Source organism: Colias eurytheme, chromosome 9 (genome assembly GCF_061535395.1).
Source record: "Colias eurytheme isolate Ceu_HAF_F1 chromosome 9, ilColEury1 Martin Lab GWU primary, whole genome shotgun sequence".
NCBI lineage: Eukaryota > Metazoa > Arthropoda > Insecta > Lepidoptera > Pieridae > Colias > Colias eurytheme.
In genome coordinates, this window is record NC_142988.1 from 5,354,407 (window position 1) to 5,371,034 (window position 16,628).

The 16,628-nt window shown below is 33.6% G+C and overlaps 1 protein-coding gene across 2 annotated transcripts in view; it reads right to left on the reverse strand.

Annotated features, from left to right (window-relative positions):
- Nucleotides 1-16,146, reverse strand: part of Sp1 (transcription factor Sp8) — a 30,977-nt gene extending 14,831 nt beyond the window's left edge. The window contains exon 1 of one of the 2 annotated variants that reach the window (XM_090105121.1): nucleotides 15,964-16,146. In XM_090105121.1, the coding sequence (XP_089961247.1) occupies nucleotides 15,964-16,041 (78 nt within the window). In that variant the 5' untranslated portion in view covers nucleotides 16,042-16,146. Of the gene's footprint in view, nucleotides 1-6,531; nucleotides 6,737-15,963 lie in introns of those variants that run through there. The other variant, XM_090105122.1, reaches the window with a different exon arrangement.
- Between the last annotated feature and the right edge of the window lie 482 nt (nucleotides 16,147-16,628).

The window sequence follows — 16,628 nt, forward strand, 5'->3', positions numbered from 1 at the left end:
CACATTTAGCTTTCGCGCAAGCGAGTCTAAAGAAAACAAATATGCTGTATACGCAGATAATTTTATTTCCAAGCGTGTGTTAAAGTGGTTTTTCATATAATGTGATTATAACAAGTGTATGAGAACGTTATACATACCTGGAACAAAGCTGAGCGTAATCAATTATTTCTTAGGATCTCTTCATTCCTATTTATGTAGGTATTCTTAGGTAGATGTTTCAATAGGGCTTAGGCCACGGACATATATCAAGATAGACTAAGCGAGTGTATGTACTTCCCGTGTCCAAACTACGATTATGAAACTTACTTGACGCTGGCCTACACTCAGTCCGCGCTTGCAGTTCGCCAAGGAAAGACGTGAAGCTGAATAAAGTAAAATGCCGAATTACGCCGTTATAAACTGTAGAAACTCCACAGCTGTGAGTGGCCGAGTTAGCAGAGATGTTTCCTTCCATCGGTAAGTAATTTTCTAATCAGAATATGCACTATTTATTTTAAAATCAAATAAAGAATATCTGTGGAAAACGATCGTGACAAACACGGATACCAAATCATACGAAATGATTCGGAATACATTGCGGCTTTTACTTGGCACGGTAAAGATCGCGTCGTATGATAACAAGCAATGAATAGCGTCTTCTCATTTTTCTGTTCTCATTTTTCTGTCCAATTTTGTGGTTAGTGATGTTCATTTGATGCAACAGTTCTTTGCTTTGCGTTGAAGTATTTTAATACAAAGGTACTAAAAATAAATATTATGACATGGACGCCATTAGTTAAAGTGTCATCTTGGGAGTTTTTTAAGAAAACTCCTTATTGCTTAGACTATGTTTGTTTTTTCAGTTTTCCAAGTAACCCGAACATAAAAGGAAAATGGATCGATGCAACGGGACATAAAGATTGATTGATTGACAGTTTCATTACTTTCTTTCGATGGCCTCTCTAGTACGTAGTACATGGTAACTCAATGGGCATAATATGTAAGAAAAAGCTAAAACACATTAGTTTACTTGTTAGAATATTAAAAGGTTTATAACTTTATTTTATCATCCCTCTGTCTATGGTAATTATCATTTTTCTGTCTTGAATCGATTTAGTAATCGATTACGATTCATTTATTTGACTACCTCTTAGACATAGATCTAGTTTGATCTGATTTCTTTCGATTTACTTCGATGGGATAGGACGATACTAGAATCGCCGCGCGAGTGGCGGCCTAATCGATTTAGCGTAAAATGAAATTAACATCACTAAAAAGCGCTCGTGACGTCATAACGCGTCAAGGTCAGTACAAAAAATATGACACGCTTGGTTTTCATACAGATCGCGGTACTTGCGTTGTCTACTTATACAAGGTGGGCCAAAAGAAGTCATCCGATGTTGTTTGGCTCTCATTTTTTTTCTAAATTAAAAACTTCGATTCTGTTTTTTGATTATGTTTATTTGAACCTTTAAAATTTTATTGGTTAAGTCGAGAAGATGATATCGGCCAAATGGGCGCCGTCACAATTGATTGCCATACGGGCTCGTTTTATGGCATTTCTCATCACTTCAGCGAGAACTTCGGGCGACAAATTCTCGCACTCGTGTCTAATGTTGTCCTTGAGGGCTTCCAAGGTCTCAGCCTTGTTCATGTAAACAAAAAAACCCCACAAAAAAGTCTGGAACGGTTAAATCGGGCGATCTTTCGGGCCAGTGCAAATCGCTAAAACGAGAGATGAGGCGACCCGGGAAAGCCGCCCTCAGAATATCGGTTGTGGCTCGCGCAGTGTGTGCCGTTGCTCCGTCCTGTTGGAACCACATATTCTCCAGTCCTAATTCGTCCAATTGCGGCAGAAAAAAACTCAGTCAACATGGCTCTTTAGCGTGCACCGTGCCCGTAGCATGTTTCCGGCGACAGCGGCGATATTCTCGGCAGAACGGGTGCTCCGGGGCCGGCCACTCTTGGCAACGTCTCGTGTGGTCCCATACTCTTCAAGGTTGGTGGCCAAACGGCGCAGTGTTTGCGCAGTCAGTGTCGGACGGCCGGGGAATCGGCGACGAATTGTTACGCAAAAAAGTTGACACGATTATTCCAAGTTATTGGGTACTGTATCGCTCCATGGCTTGTTCACTTGTATTCTACATCTGTCCAGTACACAAATGTCAAAACAGATTTGACATTGGCGGCCATTTGCAAAAATGAGAGCATCTTCCAATAGGGTGATTTCTTTTGGCCCACCTTGTATATACATGTCTGTGGCTTAGGCAATAGTTTACGTTTTTACCACACAAAAGCTTTGATTTGGAATAACCAAGGTTTGACTGAGAAAAATTAAAAAGTTTTTAATTTCATATGCTCTACCTGATCTATATGTTAATTCATTTTAGTTTTTATTTAAAACTAGCGGTCCGCCCCGGCTTCGCCCGTGGTACATAATATTTACGTTTTCTCTACATAAAAACCATCCTCGTACTTCAAGGAATATAATAAAAAAAGAATTATCGAAATCGGTTCAGCCGTTCTCAAGTTATGCGCTTACCAACACATTTTGCGATTCATTTTTATATATAAGATATGAACTAATAATGCCGGAATCCTTAAATTAATTTTAAAACAGTTTCTGAATTATCTTTCATCCTGTTTGTAAACTTAAAAAAAAACATCGTAGCGCTCTGTATAACCTTCCATCAGAACCTAGTAATTAATTTATCTGTCTATAATCATATTCAAAGACATAAGACTATAATCCCATAACTAACAGTAACACATTAAATTCTAACGAGATATAAAAAGGTCATTTGTGGTCGCCGCAGGAAGCGACGCAGTTAAGCTGTGGTCAGGCCATTTTAACTGTTTTTCTGCCATACATTTATTTTTCAATAAACCGCAATAGGTGCTGAATAAATGTCCCATAAATATGCATATCGATCGACCAATGGAGGTTGAAATTAATACTGGCTTTATTAATTCAGTCAACGACATGTAAAGACGGGATGTAGGTACTAGGTACTTCCTGAGTGGGAATTATAACTGTAGCTAATACATACACAATTATAGCTAATAATAAGTTGATTGGTTTGTGTAGGCGCGTCAGCACTCCGTATATCTTGGGAAAACACATTTATATAGGGTGCCGATATCAATTTCAAAATAATTCCTTATCTGTATTTAACATAATTGATAAATGTCACAGGCCAAGAATACGATCTGAAGAAAGAGATTAATTTTAAAATATACAAAAAATAGGAAGGCAACAATAAATATGTTTCATAAAAATGTGTAGGTATTTTTCTTTTGAAAAGCCTACTTGCTACCCATGTAGCATTTTGCAGTGATACAATTTCTTAGGAGAAGCCATTACAATTGTAGGTACATGATTGTAGAGTTTACCGCAAATGCAAAACAACAATAAATAACATTATCAATAGCCATTGTAAATTATAATAATTGATTAAAGTTTGATGTGCTAAAGCAACGTCTTGAAGACGGCACGCGTAAGTAGGTATTGTTATTTTGTTAAATTTGTCTCGCGGCCGACGCGCGCTGACGGATGCTCCCATAAATAATCCTGAAGAGATAATGAACACGTTACTTTCAGTACTTGTTGCTCGGTTAATGTACAATCATTTATAATTAGTAGTCTTGTTGGCATCTATTGGTAATATTGTTTATTTGCAGTTGTAACGGCGAGACATAATTTATGGCGATTTCGTCCTATCAACAAGTCTTAGCTTAACCTGTTTTATGTTTCATAAATTTCTTCAGAAAATCTGACATTATCTAGAAGATATGTTTACTTCTAAGTATTTCTTGTTATTTCTGTAAGTTTTTGCTTGCCATTTATATTAGAGCATAGATAACAAATAAAAAATAGAACAGAAGGATACCTCAGCAGTCGCTGCTCAGCAGATACACAAGATGAAGATTAGTACAAAATTTTTAGTGAAAGTATAGCTTTTATTTATTCCATGCTCCAGACATTTGATGCGATAATTAGGTCCTAACATATGACGCCTACGGCTTATTGTACTCTTAACTGTCAAAATGACATTTCACGCGTAAGCGATCGCCATTGCTTAAGTTGTTTTGATGTGACATTTTGAAAATATAAACATAACATGGAAAAACTGTATTTTTTGTTATTGTAGATTGACAGACAGTTATCTACTAGATAGGTACTAAAGTGAGTTATGTCTTTCGGTATAATAAGGTGTAAAACTACAATAAGTATATGTCAGGTACACCCTTTACATAATAAGATATAAGCCACATTCGTTAATGCAGTGATTGAAACATAGTTCTAAAAATGTAACAGGATTCTGTTGAAGACAATGTTTAACGGTTGGCCGGAATGTCGCTTACGCGCAGTAAATATCATTTCCTTGACAGCTTCATTTAAATACCTTTTGTCAATGAACGGGTTAAACACGACGCAATGCGGTGATAAAAAAGATATATGGCAGGGCTTGTCGCTACCGCTCACACCAGATTTATTTTTTTGATAATTGCCTCGTGTATCATGTGACAAATATTTTAATTAGTTGTTAATTTTAACGCTGCGTTAAATTGAATACTTAGATGTTACTAAAAGAATTCTTAATATAATAGACAGATCTATTGAAGTTCAGCATTTACAAAGCCATGTCCTTCTAATAATATCTTGCAATATCTATAAAGCAAACACTTGAACCCTAAGTGGCTAATCTCCCTAAATGTCCAAATCCAACTTAAGAAAGAAACAACAAAAAATGGCTTTGCTATCAAAAGTGACAGATCTCGAGGAAGCATTGTTCGCACCGTCATGTCGGACGAATGTCGAATGTTATCCCTGTTATACGGACTCGGATTTGGCGAATTATACGGCACTCGGAGCGACGACAATGCGTCGAGCACCTTAATCCCCACAACAGCCATTTAGTGCCATTACAAATAAAAGTTTGTCGGTTCGGTTCAATGCCACAATGCCATTCAGACTTCACGCTGCGCCCGCTGTGAATGGGCCAACGCCAAAAAAATCTATTAGACACGCATAATAGATTCGATGTGATAGTAATGTTCCTGATTGATGCTCCGATGCGGACTACGGGCTACAATTTACTGCTATGACTTGCTTACGCGTAGTGGAAAATTTATCGACTGCCTATAAGATGTGGTTTAGATAAGCATCTAGGTACATTACCATACTTTCAACACTTATCGTCATTAGACAAAGTACCGTTGCTTTATTGTAATTTTCATACATAAAGTAATGAATTAAGGCATTTAATTACATTACTATCTTGCTTTTATTGAAATCACTTTTTGTTAGTTCCCACACTGTATATTTTGCAGTAAATAAATCGCTAACTTTTTCTTGTTTTTGTCTAATTCTAATTAGGTACTTATATAATACATATATCTAATTATGTTACAAAAAAATTGCTAAAATATTCATTGTTTAAAAATAATTATAACATAGGTAGGTAATTCTTTTACCTATTGGAATAACTTTTTTGTATGTTCCCACAATGTAGGTTGTGTGTGTGTACACTGTAGGTACAGTATATTATTTGCTTTTATAAAAATTAAAACGCTAACCTTTTCTTGTTTAGGTCTAACTGCTAGCTATTCTAAATAGGCATAAGAAACATAAAATTATGTAAGCTTGCACAAAAGCTTCACTCTCATAAATGCTGAATTGATAGCATCAGTCTAATATTAATTCATTGTTCAATGAGAGAATTAGATAATATTGTGTCGATATATAATAGAATTATTTCAATCGATACGATACGAACAATGCTGTATTGTTCTCACCGCTTTGATGAGATTGAGAGGCGATATATCAAAATCAATTTTACAATTTGTTTGCGATGACAAATATTTTGGAGTTGTGCTAAGCAATTGTTTATTCAAGCCGTATGGGGTCCTATATACAATGGGTCTTTGTCACACCTACGATGTCAATAACGTTAAATGAAATAACCTAGCAAAATGTTTATTTCTATTTCACAAAATTATTTTGAAACTAAAGAACGAGGACTAATAAATTACATTTTTTGTAGATTGTGAATGACTCTACATTTTTTGCTTTCGGTCGGTACCTACCTAGAAAGAAGAAAATGATAACAATTTTTACAGTAGAATGTTGAAAATACTCTATTGATATTAAATAACTAAGTTATTGATACATAACTACAGCTTTTATAATATAATTAGATATTTTTCTGCTTCACTATGTCATCGGAATTGTGAACTCTATCATTCATAGCATGGGTGATTTTATTCAACATTGTCCAATTTTGAATTAACCCTCATGGAAAAAGTAGAATACATATTTTTATATTATGAAATATCAAAATAAAAAAGTGGGTAGGTAGGTAAATAAACTTTTGAGATAGTCTAAGTTTTTTTAAAGTGTAATAATTTGTAAACAGGGTTAAAATATGATTTAATAATTGTCTACTCCTACACGTTTATTTTAGAATTTATACAAACAAAAATATTCAGTTTTAAAATCCCTTATGTGACTCTAATCTGATAAGACAATAAAAATAAAAACAAACTTACAATAGTCTTATTCGGCGGCGCCGGCAGCGGCGCGTACATGTCAGTAATCATCGTATTGTCCACAGATAAGCACTAACACATCGCAATTTGTAACTGGCAATAAAGGCGCGAAGTTATAAAATAAATTCAAATTTGGAACGACAGCTTGACAGCTGATGGTTGCACGGTTTGAGGGACGCGGAGCGCTCGACGCGACGTTCGCATGACGTCGGTGTAGGCGCGCATTGGCCCGCATGCGGGTGCGCTTGCAAGTAGTGGGCGGGTCAGCCGGCCGGCCTCTCGCTAGCCCCGCCCACGCGAAGCCCCGCCCCCAAGGTCGTATATCGATCGCGCTCGCTAGACTCCATTTTATTTCGACTTTTGATTTGCATAAACTTTTCTTTGGCTTTGTTTCTAAGTATTTGATGTGGATTTTTTTTTCGTTTGTTTTAATTAAATATGGTATTATTTTAAGTAATTATGGAAGTTAGTAATTGTTCCTCACTATTTAAACGCTCGATATAGGTAGGTAGGTATATAAGACGATATGATATGACTGAGTAGCTACATACTTAAGTAGGTGCCTACTATTACCTACTTCTTAGATGAATATCTATAACAATGATTATAATTTCCACTATCGTCAATTAAATGATAATAAATTATTATGTACAAAAAAAATAAACAATAGGTAGAGTTTCATTGACTAGGGAAGATATAGTGTTATCTAAAGAGTAGATAGGTACCAATTCAATTTGTTACATGGTGTGATTTATAATTTTAGTTTTAAAAATTCTCTAGGTCACTGCATAGGTGGTTCATAATTTTGGAATAAAATGAACCTATTTTGGACTTTGTTGTCTACCTAATTTCGGAGTAATTTCCTAAAACATCTGTTGTCAGTCGCTAATCTATATCCAACGTACCAACAAGGTGTTAAAGATAATGAAATATAATGCTCACCACACGGACCCTTATAAACACGGCCAAATAATTCTTAATGGCACATAAAAACACCGGGGAAGTAAAAAAATAATGGCGCCTTACCCCATGCGTACGACCGCTAAATTCTTAGACATCGCTTTAAGAACAGCTTAAGCGTCAAATAGTTTTATGACACGCATAATACGAAAATATCATCACTTAGCTGTTACATTTGAATGTCTACTCTACATCTATGAGGGTAAAGGTTAAATTTGCTAAAAAGTGAATCGGAAATGACAATCGCTGAGCATTAGGGGTGCAATCATATTCGGTCGCTCGCTAGGCACAAGGAGGGAGATATAGGCGTGTTCGGGATAACGAAATAAAACGCTCAGAGCCCATCGACCGTGCGAAAATGTAATAAACATTTTAATTTGAACGCGAAACTCACGCTGAGATGCAAAATTACGGTGGGTGTGAGGATGGAATCAAATTATAGACGTATATCATAAGAGGCGGAATCGGAGGAAATTTGGCTACAGATGGTTCATGCTTCATAGTTACATTGTAACATTTAAATTGTAGAAATTGCGTAGTGAAGTTTCAGCGTAGCGTAGGATTTTGGTACGTTTATAGTACCTACCTACTAGGTATGTTAATAATTTCAAGACCCATTTTCTATCAGTCGATTCTTTTATAAGTTGGATAACACAGTAAATATTTAAAAAGATAATATACCTACCTACCTAATTATAATATAATTATCAATTAGATGTAGAGCTCTATGAAAACACTAAAATATACTTTACCTATAGGTATGCGTTTTATTTTATATCTTCTGTTTTCATTGAGCTATAATAAGGTATCTACCTTGGTAAATCCATTAAATTTTGAGGACAAAGATTTAAACTACCTATTTTACATTCGTTATCAGAATCTTAAATAATAACCTACCTATGTGTTAAAAAAAGCATTTGTCCAAAAAATAAAATAGATAATAAATTCTATAATTATATAATAAATAATTCGTTGTTTGGCTCTTTTTAACAGTATTTATTTTAGAAACATTTTAACGGTTGTTTAGCTACCATAGGTAAGGTACCTACTACCTACCTATAATCTATATAATCAAACAAGGAAATCTTCAAACTACACACATAAACACATCTTTATCATACATCTAACAAAACGCAAAAACTTACACACGTTTTGCAAAGCTTCAATCAACGTAGTTGGCACGTTGGCAAGTTGGCAAGTGTATTGACGACTCGAATGACCGGCGGATATTAACCTAACTGGCGGAAACTGATGACGCCGGTAAAACCAGGAATCTGCTTACACGAGTTATAGAGAAACATAGATAGATATAATATTAGGAGAAGATTGCAAAAGTAACAGACGTATCTAGTTTTAATTGCTTTAAGATTATTTACATAAAACAACTTCCAGTCGGATCACTTACGAAAAGTTACAGTCATAAATTATGTGCTTGCATGTTCAACTGAACTTTTTTGTATATACATATTAATTATAAACTCAATGCCATTAATAGATACTATAATTAAAATTACTTAGGTAACTCTAGGAACTCTAAGAACAATTTCAAACCAAAAACTTCTGACAAAGTTGTATAAAAATTAATACACTATAGACACTTTTTTAAAAGCCTTTGTTTAATAAATAGAGTTTATGAAATATAGAGTCAAAGTAGAGATCTAAAAGCCACTATATTTATTCAATGGAAACAAAGTTCTCAACAAAACTTTGTGTTCCAACAGTAAAATAAAATCAGCTAGAGAAAGTTATAAAATAAATAATTAAGAAAATAATAGGCTTCCGTCGCCCGCAAGTTACAAACAAAGTTTTTGATTGGCACCAACAATACAAGAACACTATCATTTATAATTTCCACACTTATCATCACACGTGTTGAACGACAAATTCGTGTAAAATAATTAATGAACTTTTAAATTTCCATACATAGTCCATTAATTATATAAACAGCTTTACATTTAAACATTTTACTATGCAACCATATTACTATGGAACCTCCTAACACAAGCATTTTATTTGCTTACTATAGGAGTGTTCCAATCACAAATTTGTTTAAGACCTAATGTAAAGGAAAGAAAGAAATAATTTGAATTGAAATTTGAAATCAAATACAATTGTACCTATCTAATAAATAATACCGTCGATATAGTAATTTTATTGTCATACCTTTTACAGGTATATGACAAAAAAATTTAAACCTTCTTTAAAGAGATATCGTAACAAAATATATAATACAATGATTTGATTTTATTTAAATTGTCACTCATATTTTCGTGTCCGCCTTTAATAACATGGTGTTATTGTAAATGGAAGACACAGGCTCCTGAAAAACAGACAGCCTGGGGTCACTTTAATTTGTTACATGATTTTGTGCAAATACATGATTTATTTATTTATATATAATGATTAATTTTGGTACAAATTCAACCAAAACAAAACTATCAAGAGACAATCTCTAATTGCTCCATTTGCATCCAGCGACACTTTCTCATACTTAAAACCATATACCAACATGCAAGTAATCTAACAGTTATCCCCTCTTCAGGAGGTCGCCCCTCAATAGTTTTTCGTATACATATAAGGGAGCTGGAGAGGTTTTAACGGCCACTCCACGTACCTATTCGCAATGAATTCCAGCCAAACTCACCTATCCTGACCATTTATCACTGTACAATAGGGAACTGAAAAGCTTATTCATTATGTTTTTGGAAGTATACCTTAGTTACGTATTAAATAGTTGTTATTAGTAATATGTTATCATCAAGGTTTACTTATTAGTTGGGTAGATATTTAGTAAAGACTTATTTGAGAAGGCATTTAATGCCTTCTCAAATAAGAATTAATGCCTATATGGCATTACCTAGATTAGTACAATCAATTAATATTTTTAATGAACCTATATGTATCTAAGTTATGCCTAATACATATAATTAAGCATAGGTACTACATACTAGTTATAAATACGTGAGAAAGAATATTCTAATTGCGAACTCTATTTTTCTCATAATTACTAATAATAAAAAACTTATTCCTACCTTAATATATAAACAACTTAGAAATATAATATCGATTATCGACTTTAATTTGTGTTCATGATTATATTTTTACTTTACGTATTTTAAAAAGAGCATGCCATCTTTTATCTCTATCAATTTAGTCTCAAAACCTCGTCCTACAATTACCTACTCATGATTAATATTGAGAAACAGTTAAAAATCTAAACTTGCGATTCATGTTGAGCAAGTTTGTATAAGTATTTGTATATTAATAGAGCACGATTAGGCCACACAGCTTTGCCGCTAGAAAACGCCCGCGGGGCCAAAGCATTCGACCTCAATGAGCATTGTATGTAAAACCTTTATTTGATAGCCTTTTCAATTGCGCATTATTGTTTTGTAAAGTCAATAACGCTGTATACCTACATTTGAACGTTTATTCACTATATTATAATATTATAATATTGTGATATTGGCTTTATGAAACGATACTAAGAATTTGGCCTGATCATTAACATAAATTGAATAGAATGGGCATTTTTTTCAGTTTAGTTATGAATAAATTGTGTAATAAGAATACCTAATTTTTACTAGGTACGTTATATATCTATGGCATAAAAAAAATAGAAATTCACGTTATATCGTGAAATGGTAAACGGCCTTCAATTCGGTTAATAAGGTTTTTGAACCGTAATATTCTGCGTATTTCACCTGAGGCAAATCCCATTTTGCATGGTAATGATTCTGACGTATTGCCACAAATATGTGAGACGAATTAACTTGGTGTTTGTATAATAAATTATAACATCACATTTAAAACGTCAACAAGCATTTAAACGAAGGTTGTTTATGTGTTAAATTTTTTGATCATAGATGACTGCACAGACATGGTATAAATCAAGTCAATCAATATCACACAAAAATAGGCCATATTTTAGGTGTATAAATGGGTAATTATACTCGACAGCAAATTTATATACCCAAAAATATATTTAAATCCGAGATTAATTTTGTGCTTGTATCTTTAGTAATTGAGGATGATTCTTAATTAGCTTAACCATCTTGTGTAAGTTTCTAACTTAGATCAAGACAGTTTACATTTGCGTAGTCATTTCCTACACATTTGTTGCATTTAACGCAATGAATAACACCTACTCCTTATGAAGTTACAACTTATTAGGTAATCACTGGTATACTCACCAACAATGTCAACGAAGTAAGATAGTTACGTAATACCTAATATGATTTACAGTAAGTCTAGGTGGTCTATGACAACTTTAAATAGGCTGTCTGCAGATAATCTCTACTTCGGATAAATCTCTACATTAACTTTACAACAAGCAAAATCATAACTATGCAGCAAATTACAATCTAGTAATTAATATATAATATGTATTTGAAAGGGAAGTTTAATAGTTGCATGTATATATATAGCATTGACTCTACCACAGTCATGTGCGGGTATACTGTAAAGTGTTCTCAAATTACCAGCAATACCGCATTCAATAGTAGGTATACATATTGGTATGAGATGCACAACTTCATTCTAGCTATAAAAACCGCTATACATTTAATACCGCGAAGTTAGAAGAGCAGTTACGAAAGACACCCAAAGCGCCAACTCACGTGGCGTCGCGCACGCTCGCCCGTGACGAATCAATCGCCGCGCCTCTCATCACTCACAATGCCCATTTCACAGCATCAATATCAAACGACAAATCATAATAAATTATTGATTTCGCCATTTATTATTCGTTCCGACATAATTTCCTGCGTTCGTGTCGGAATATCGCGACATTGTTGGCTGGTGCCTGTTTCTTTGTATATTACGTACGATTGATGTTATGAAATTGTTATGATTGGAGAGTAACGGTTACATTGGTTAAATTTTAACTTATAGATTGAGTTATCCAATGAAATCAATCAATGAAAAACTGCATTGCTCGATGCGTTTACTATTTTCTTTTCTTGTAGCAGTTTTAATACAACTTTTAAAAGATAAAAGTTATAGCCTGCAGCATTGATTCCGAAAGGATCAGGGATGTTAGCGAGTACTAAAGTTGAAATGAATAAATTTAGTACTTACTAAGATCTTCATATCCTTGTGTTCCGCGGATACAGGGTCGATACTAACCTGCAGGAAACAAAAAAACAATCATTAAAACACAAATAAGACTTCTATTGACCATATACAAAGTACAAACACGAATCTAGAAATTGAAAAACCTTTACGGAGTATTTTTTACACCCACACTAAAAATAATGATCTATACGCGAGTTTCCTATTATCCGTGTAATGGACAAAAACGAAAACTAATTAGAAAGTCCCTAAAAAGTTATATCATAAGTCGGTGCGTATACAAGCGAATTTAATTCGGAGCGTTTTTAATTATGGCAGGAGATTCGGAGTCGGCCGGTTTGGGCGCCGAGCGGCCGCCAGCCCTGTAATTATGGGCCCCGTAATTGCAAGACCTCTGCCCCCCGTCCCCGCACCCCGCACCCCGCAACCCGCCGCTCTAGTCCCTACTCCGATGCCACTGAAATTAGGATGAGCTTAAGTACTGCGACATGGCTTATTAAAACAAGACGCGTTTGTCGCTTTTGTTGGAGCTGAGATAAGCGGTTTTGACTGGACGTTGGACCATATACGAATAAAGTTCTGTTGAGACTACAGATAACGATTGAAGATATCTTTAATTATAAACAAATATAAACAATTCATATAAAATAGGGGAAGATTGTTATAGCATTGAACCAAACCAAAACTAAATAACGATTTCAAACAAACAAGTATTTAAGTATAACGCATTTGAACACCAAATAAATTTTAAAGCAATTGAAGGCATAGAGCCAAACAAAACCTAAACTAAACATAAAATGTAATTTCAAAACAATAATAAGAGAAAGTCAAATATTAAATACACAATATTTTTATAAATATAACATGGATAGCTTCATAATAATTATCACATACAAGATATCCGAACACATTGTTACATAACGGGCTTAAAAGGATTGTATTTAATTGTGCTGACTCGACATTTATACACCGAAAAAACATGCATTATGATAATTACGCTTTTAGATTCACTTCATCCAAAATGCCCTACTGTTTATCTTGCCGATAGGAACACATGTTTTTTGTGAAAGTTTTTTAGAAAAAAATGCTAGGTCTTCCGGAAGAAATTTTCTTTAGAATTATAATTGTTACAATCTTTTCAATCTAACTCTATTCAGTAGTGTTCAGAGATATTGTTGTAAATTTTCAGATGTATGAACTAAAAAGAGTAAGAGTATTCAGTATGAGTTAAATACTTGAGTTAAATTTACCAAAAACCTATTGCCTAAAGTTTCATACCAAATAATATATCTGGAGTCTATAATATAAAATTCGTCTAGGCCATAATCTCAATGATGTGTACCTTAGTACATCTTAGTGCCTAAACCTTGGAATATATAATTCAAATTATGTTTATTTTAATTATAAACATTATCAAGAATCTTAATCAAATTTATGAGCAGATGTTAGAACACGATCCCACCTGACAGTGCCTTGCGATGCAATCTAGTTGTACCTCCCTTTCAAGAAGTTATGGTAACGAAAAATAAATATTAAGTAAATATACATATTATAAAACATTTTTATTTCTCTTATACATATAAATTTCTAAATTTTCATGATACCTATGTTATATTCAATATGTAGATAACATTAAAATTATAAAGCGATTGCCGCCTCTACAATTTATTTTTCATTATTCTTTGACATTTTTTAAATAGGTAAAAATCTACTTATTTTACATTGTAAAGTTTTGCTGTGCTCAAATATTTACAGATGATAAAAAGATATGTTTTATTGTTTAATCCGGAAAATTTATTTATTTTAAAATTTATTCATTTTAAAATATTAGACTGCTTTATATTTTAACCTACCTACCTGCGATAATGCGATTAATCAAATAATATTTTTTTTTATAAATTATATTGTCTCCTTATAACTTTAGTATACCTAGACTAATTTTTAATACTTTTTCAAAATGCTTAAAAGTTAAAATCTAGACAAAAATATAATATTAGATATTATTTACAATAATGTTGTTTTTAAAAGAAAAACAAGCAGACAGTTTGTGTTATGTTTTATTAAACGTTATGTCAATTTTAATTATACTTATAGTGCAAGGATGTTAACGGTAAATATTTTTTTTTTCTTAAAGTCAACATTGTTTTTGTGTTCAGAATATCTACCCCTTACAATAAAGCATTATTGTAAGGGTTAATTATCTAGCAATATAAATAATATTTATAGCATGTTTTTTGTGTCCCTATACATAATATCAATTAATTATTGATTTTGCAACTTTTTTCTAATATCACAGACACTATCAATAAACCTTCTTTTCAGTAAGTAGTCACTGAAAAAAACACTGTTTAAAAATTGCTCAAACATACTTCATAACAGGATAAAGGTTCTTGTAGAACAAACAAATTGTTCACGGCTTATAAACCGGTCCCCGCTTTTATTTAATGACTGTAATATACGGGTAATTTATATAAGAAATCAATAAGATCAAATATCAAATTGAACAAGAAAACAGTCGTATCTGGGGCTGGTGCGAGTCGACGGGAGGTTTTTATACGTAATCACATTCGTAATAATGCCAATTAAATGTTTTTATTCCCATTCTTTCTTTGTCAGCGACCGAGGTGTGCTTTTGTTGGCTTATTTTTATAATTGCTATTGTATACTTAACGTGTTTTCTTTGTGAGCAAGCTAATTACTTTATTTAATTTGTGATTTGTGTTGTTCAATTTTTGATACGACCCAATGTACCTACCCAATGTACAACATTTATATGTTTGTTATTTTGTTAACTTTTCTGTCGATTCGATTGTTCGTAAAGTATCATTCTTACAAAATTAGATTTTTACCAGAGTGACTACGTCTTTATCCGAAACTTAATAAGACTTTTTTATTGTTTTATCTTTAAAACAATAAAAATTTAAGATTGATTTTCGAAAATTTCTCAAACATTTATCAATAATGATGCAATTTTCTCCCGAATTGCAATATTCATTAATTCGATTTTTTCTTAAATATCTCATTATTCAACGTCGATTGCCAATTTTCGATAAGCCTCTGTCGATATTTCATCGGTGACAAGAACTGGTACAATTATGTAGAGATTATTTTCTTTACTTTTTTACACCTTAATGCTTAGCAGAGTACATTAATTTTAAAATATTTATTTTATTCATGAGATGGATCATGAGACAGCATTATAATATCTTCGTTAAAAATTACCCTTTATAATTTTTAACATTTTCCAATAAGAATTATTTAAAAATTATCATATAACCGAGAGCACGTAACCGAACGTACACCGCACTGAACAATTATGTAAAATCACGTCACACCTGTTCCTTAATTTATTTGCACAATTTTAATGTCGTTTATTTAAAATCAAATTGAATGAATTACCTCGTTGAAGTAATTGTTGTTGACGTTATGAGGCACGGGGTGCGGGCCCCCGTGCTGCTGGTAGTACGCACAATTCATCGCAGTCACAGGTCACAGCACACGCGGGAAATTTTCATGTCAAGAAAATCCTTCAGAGCAATTATCGTAACGAATCGATGCCGCGGACGAATCTCGCCTACTAATTGTAGGGTTCGGTGGTCGAGTGAGCGCAGCGCGGGCCGCTCGCACGGATCTTGCGTCTCGCTCGCGGCGTGCGCTGTCTGCTTGTTTGTTTACTCTTTGGGCGGGTCGCGCAGGCCAACCGGCGAGGGCGGGAACGTCTATCACACGCAAAACTAATATAAACCGATAACGCACTCGTTCCTGTAATCAAAGCTCTTTGAACTAAACTAATCAATACGTTTGTCAATCATACTTAGCTTTTCAGCTTTGTACAAGTTTGATTCTGAATTTATTGGAAGGCAAACGAAGCAGCGATTCGTTACATCGATCGCTTATAGTACTTATATTTAATTGATGATAAGGACTCTTTAATCAACCTGAGAATGGATTTCATTTACTATCGTTTTTCTAGATCTACCTATATTGACATTATTTACTTACTGTTTTCTTTCCTTTTTGTAAAATATATCTTGAGAATGATAGTCTCTGTCATCAATCTCGAC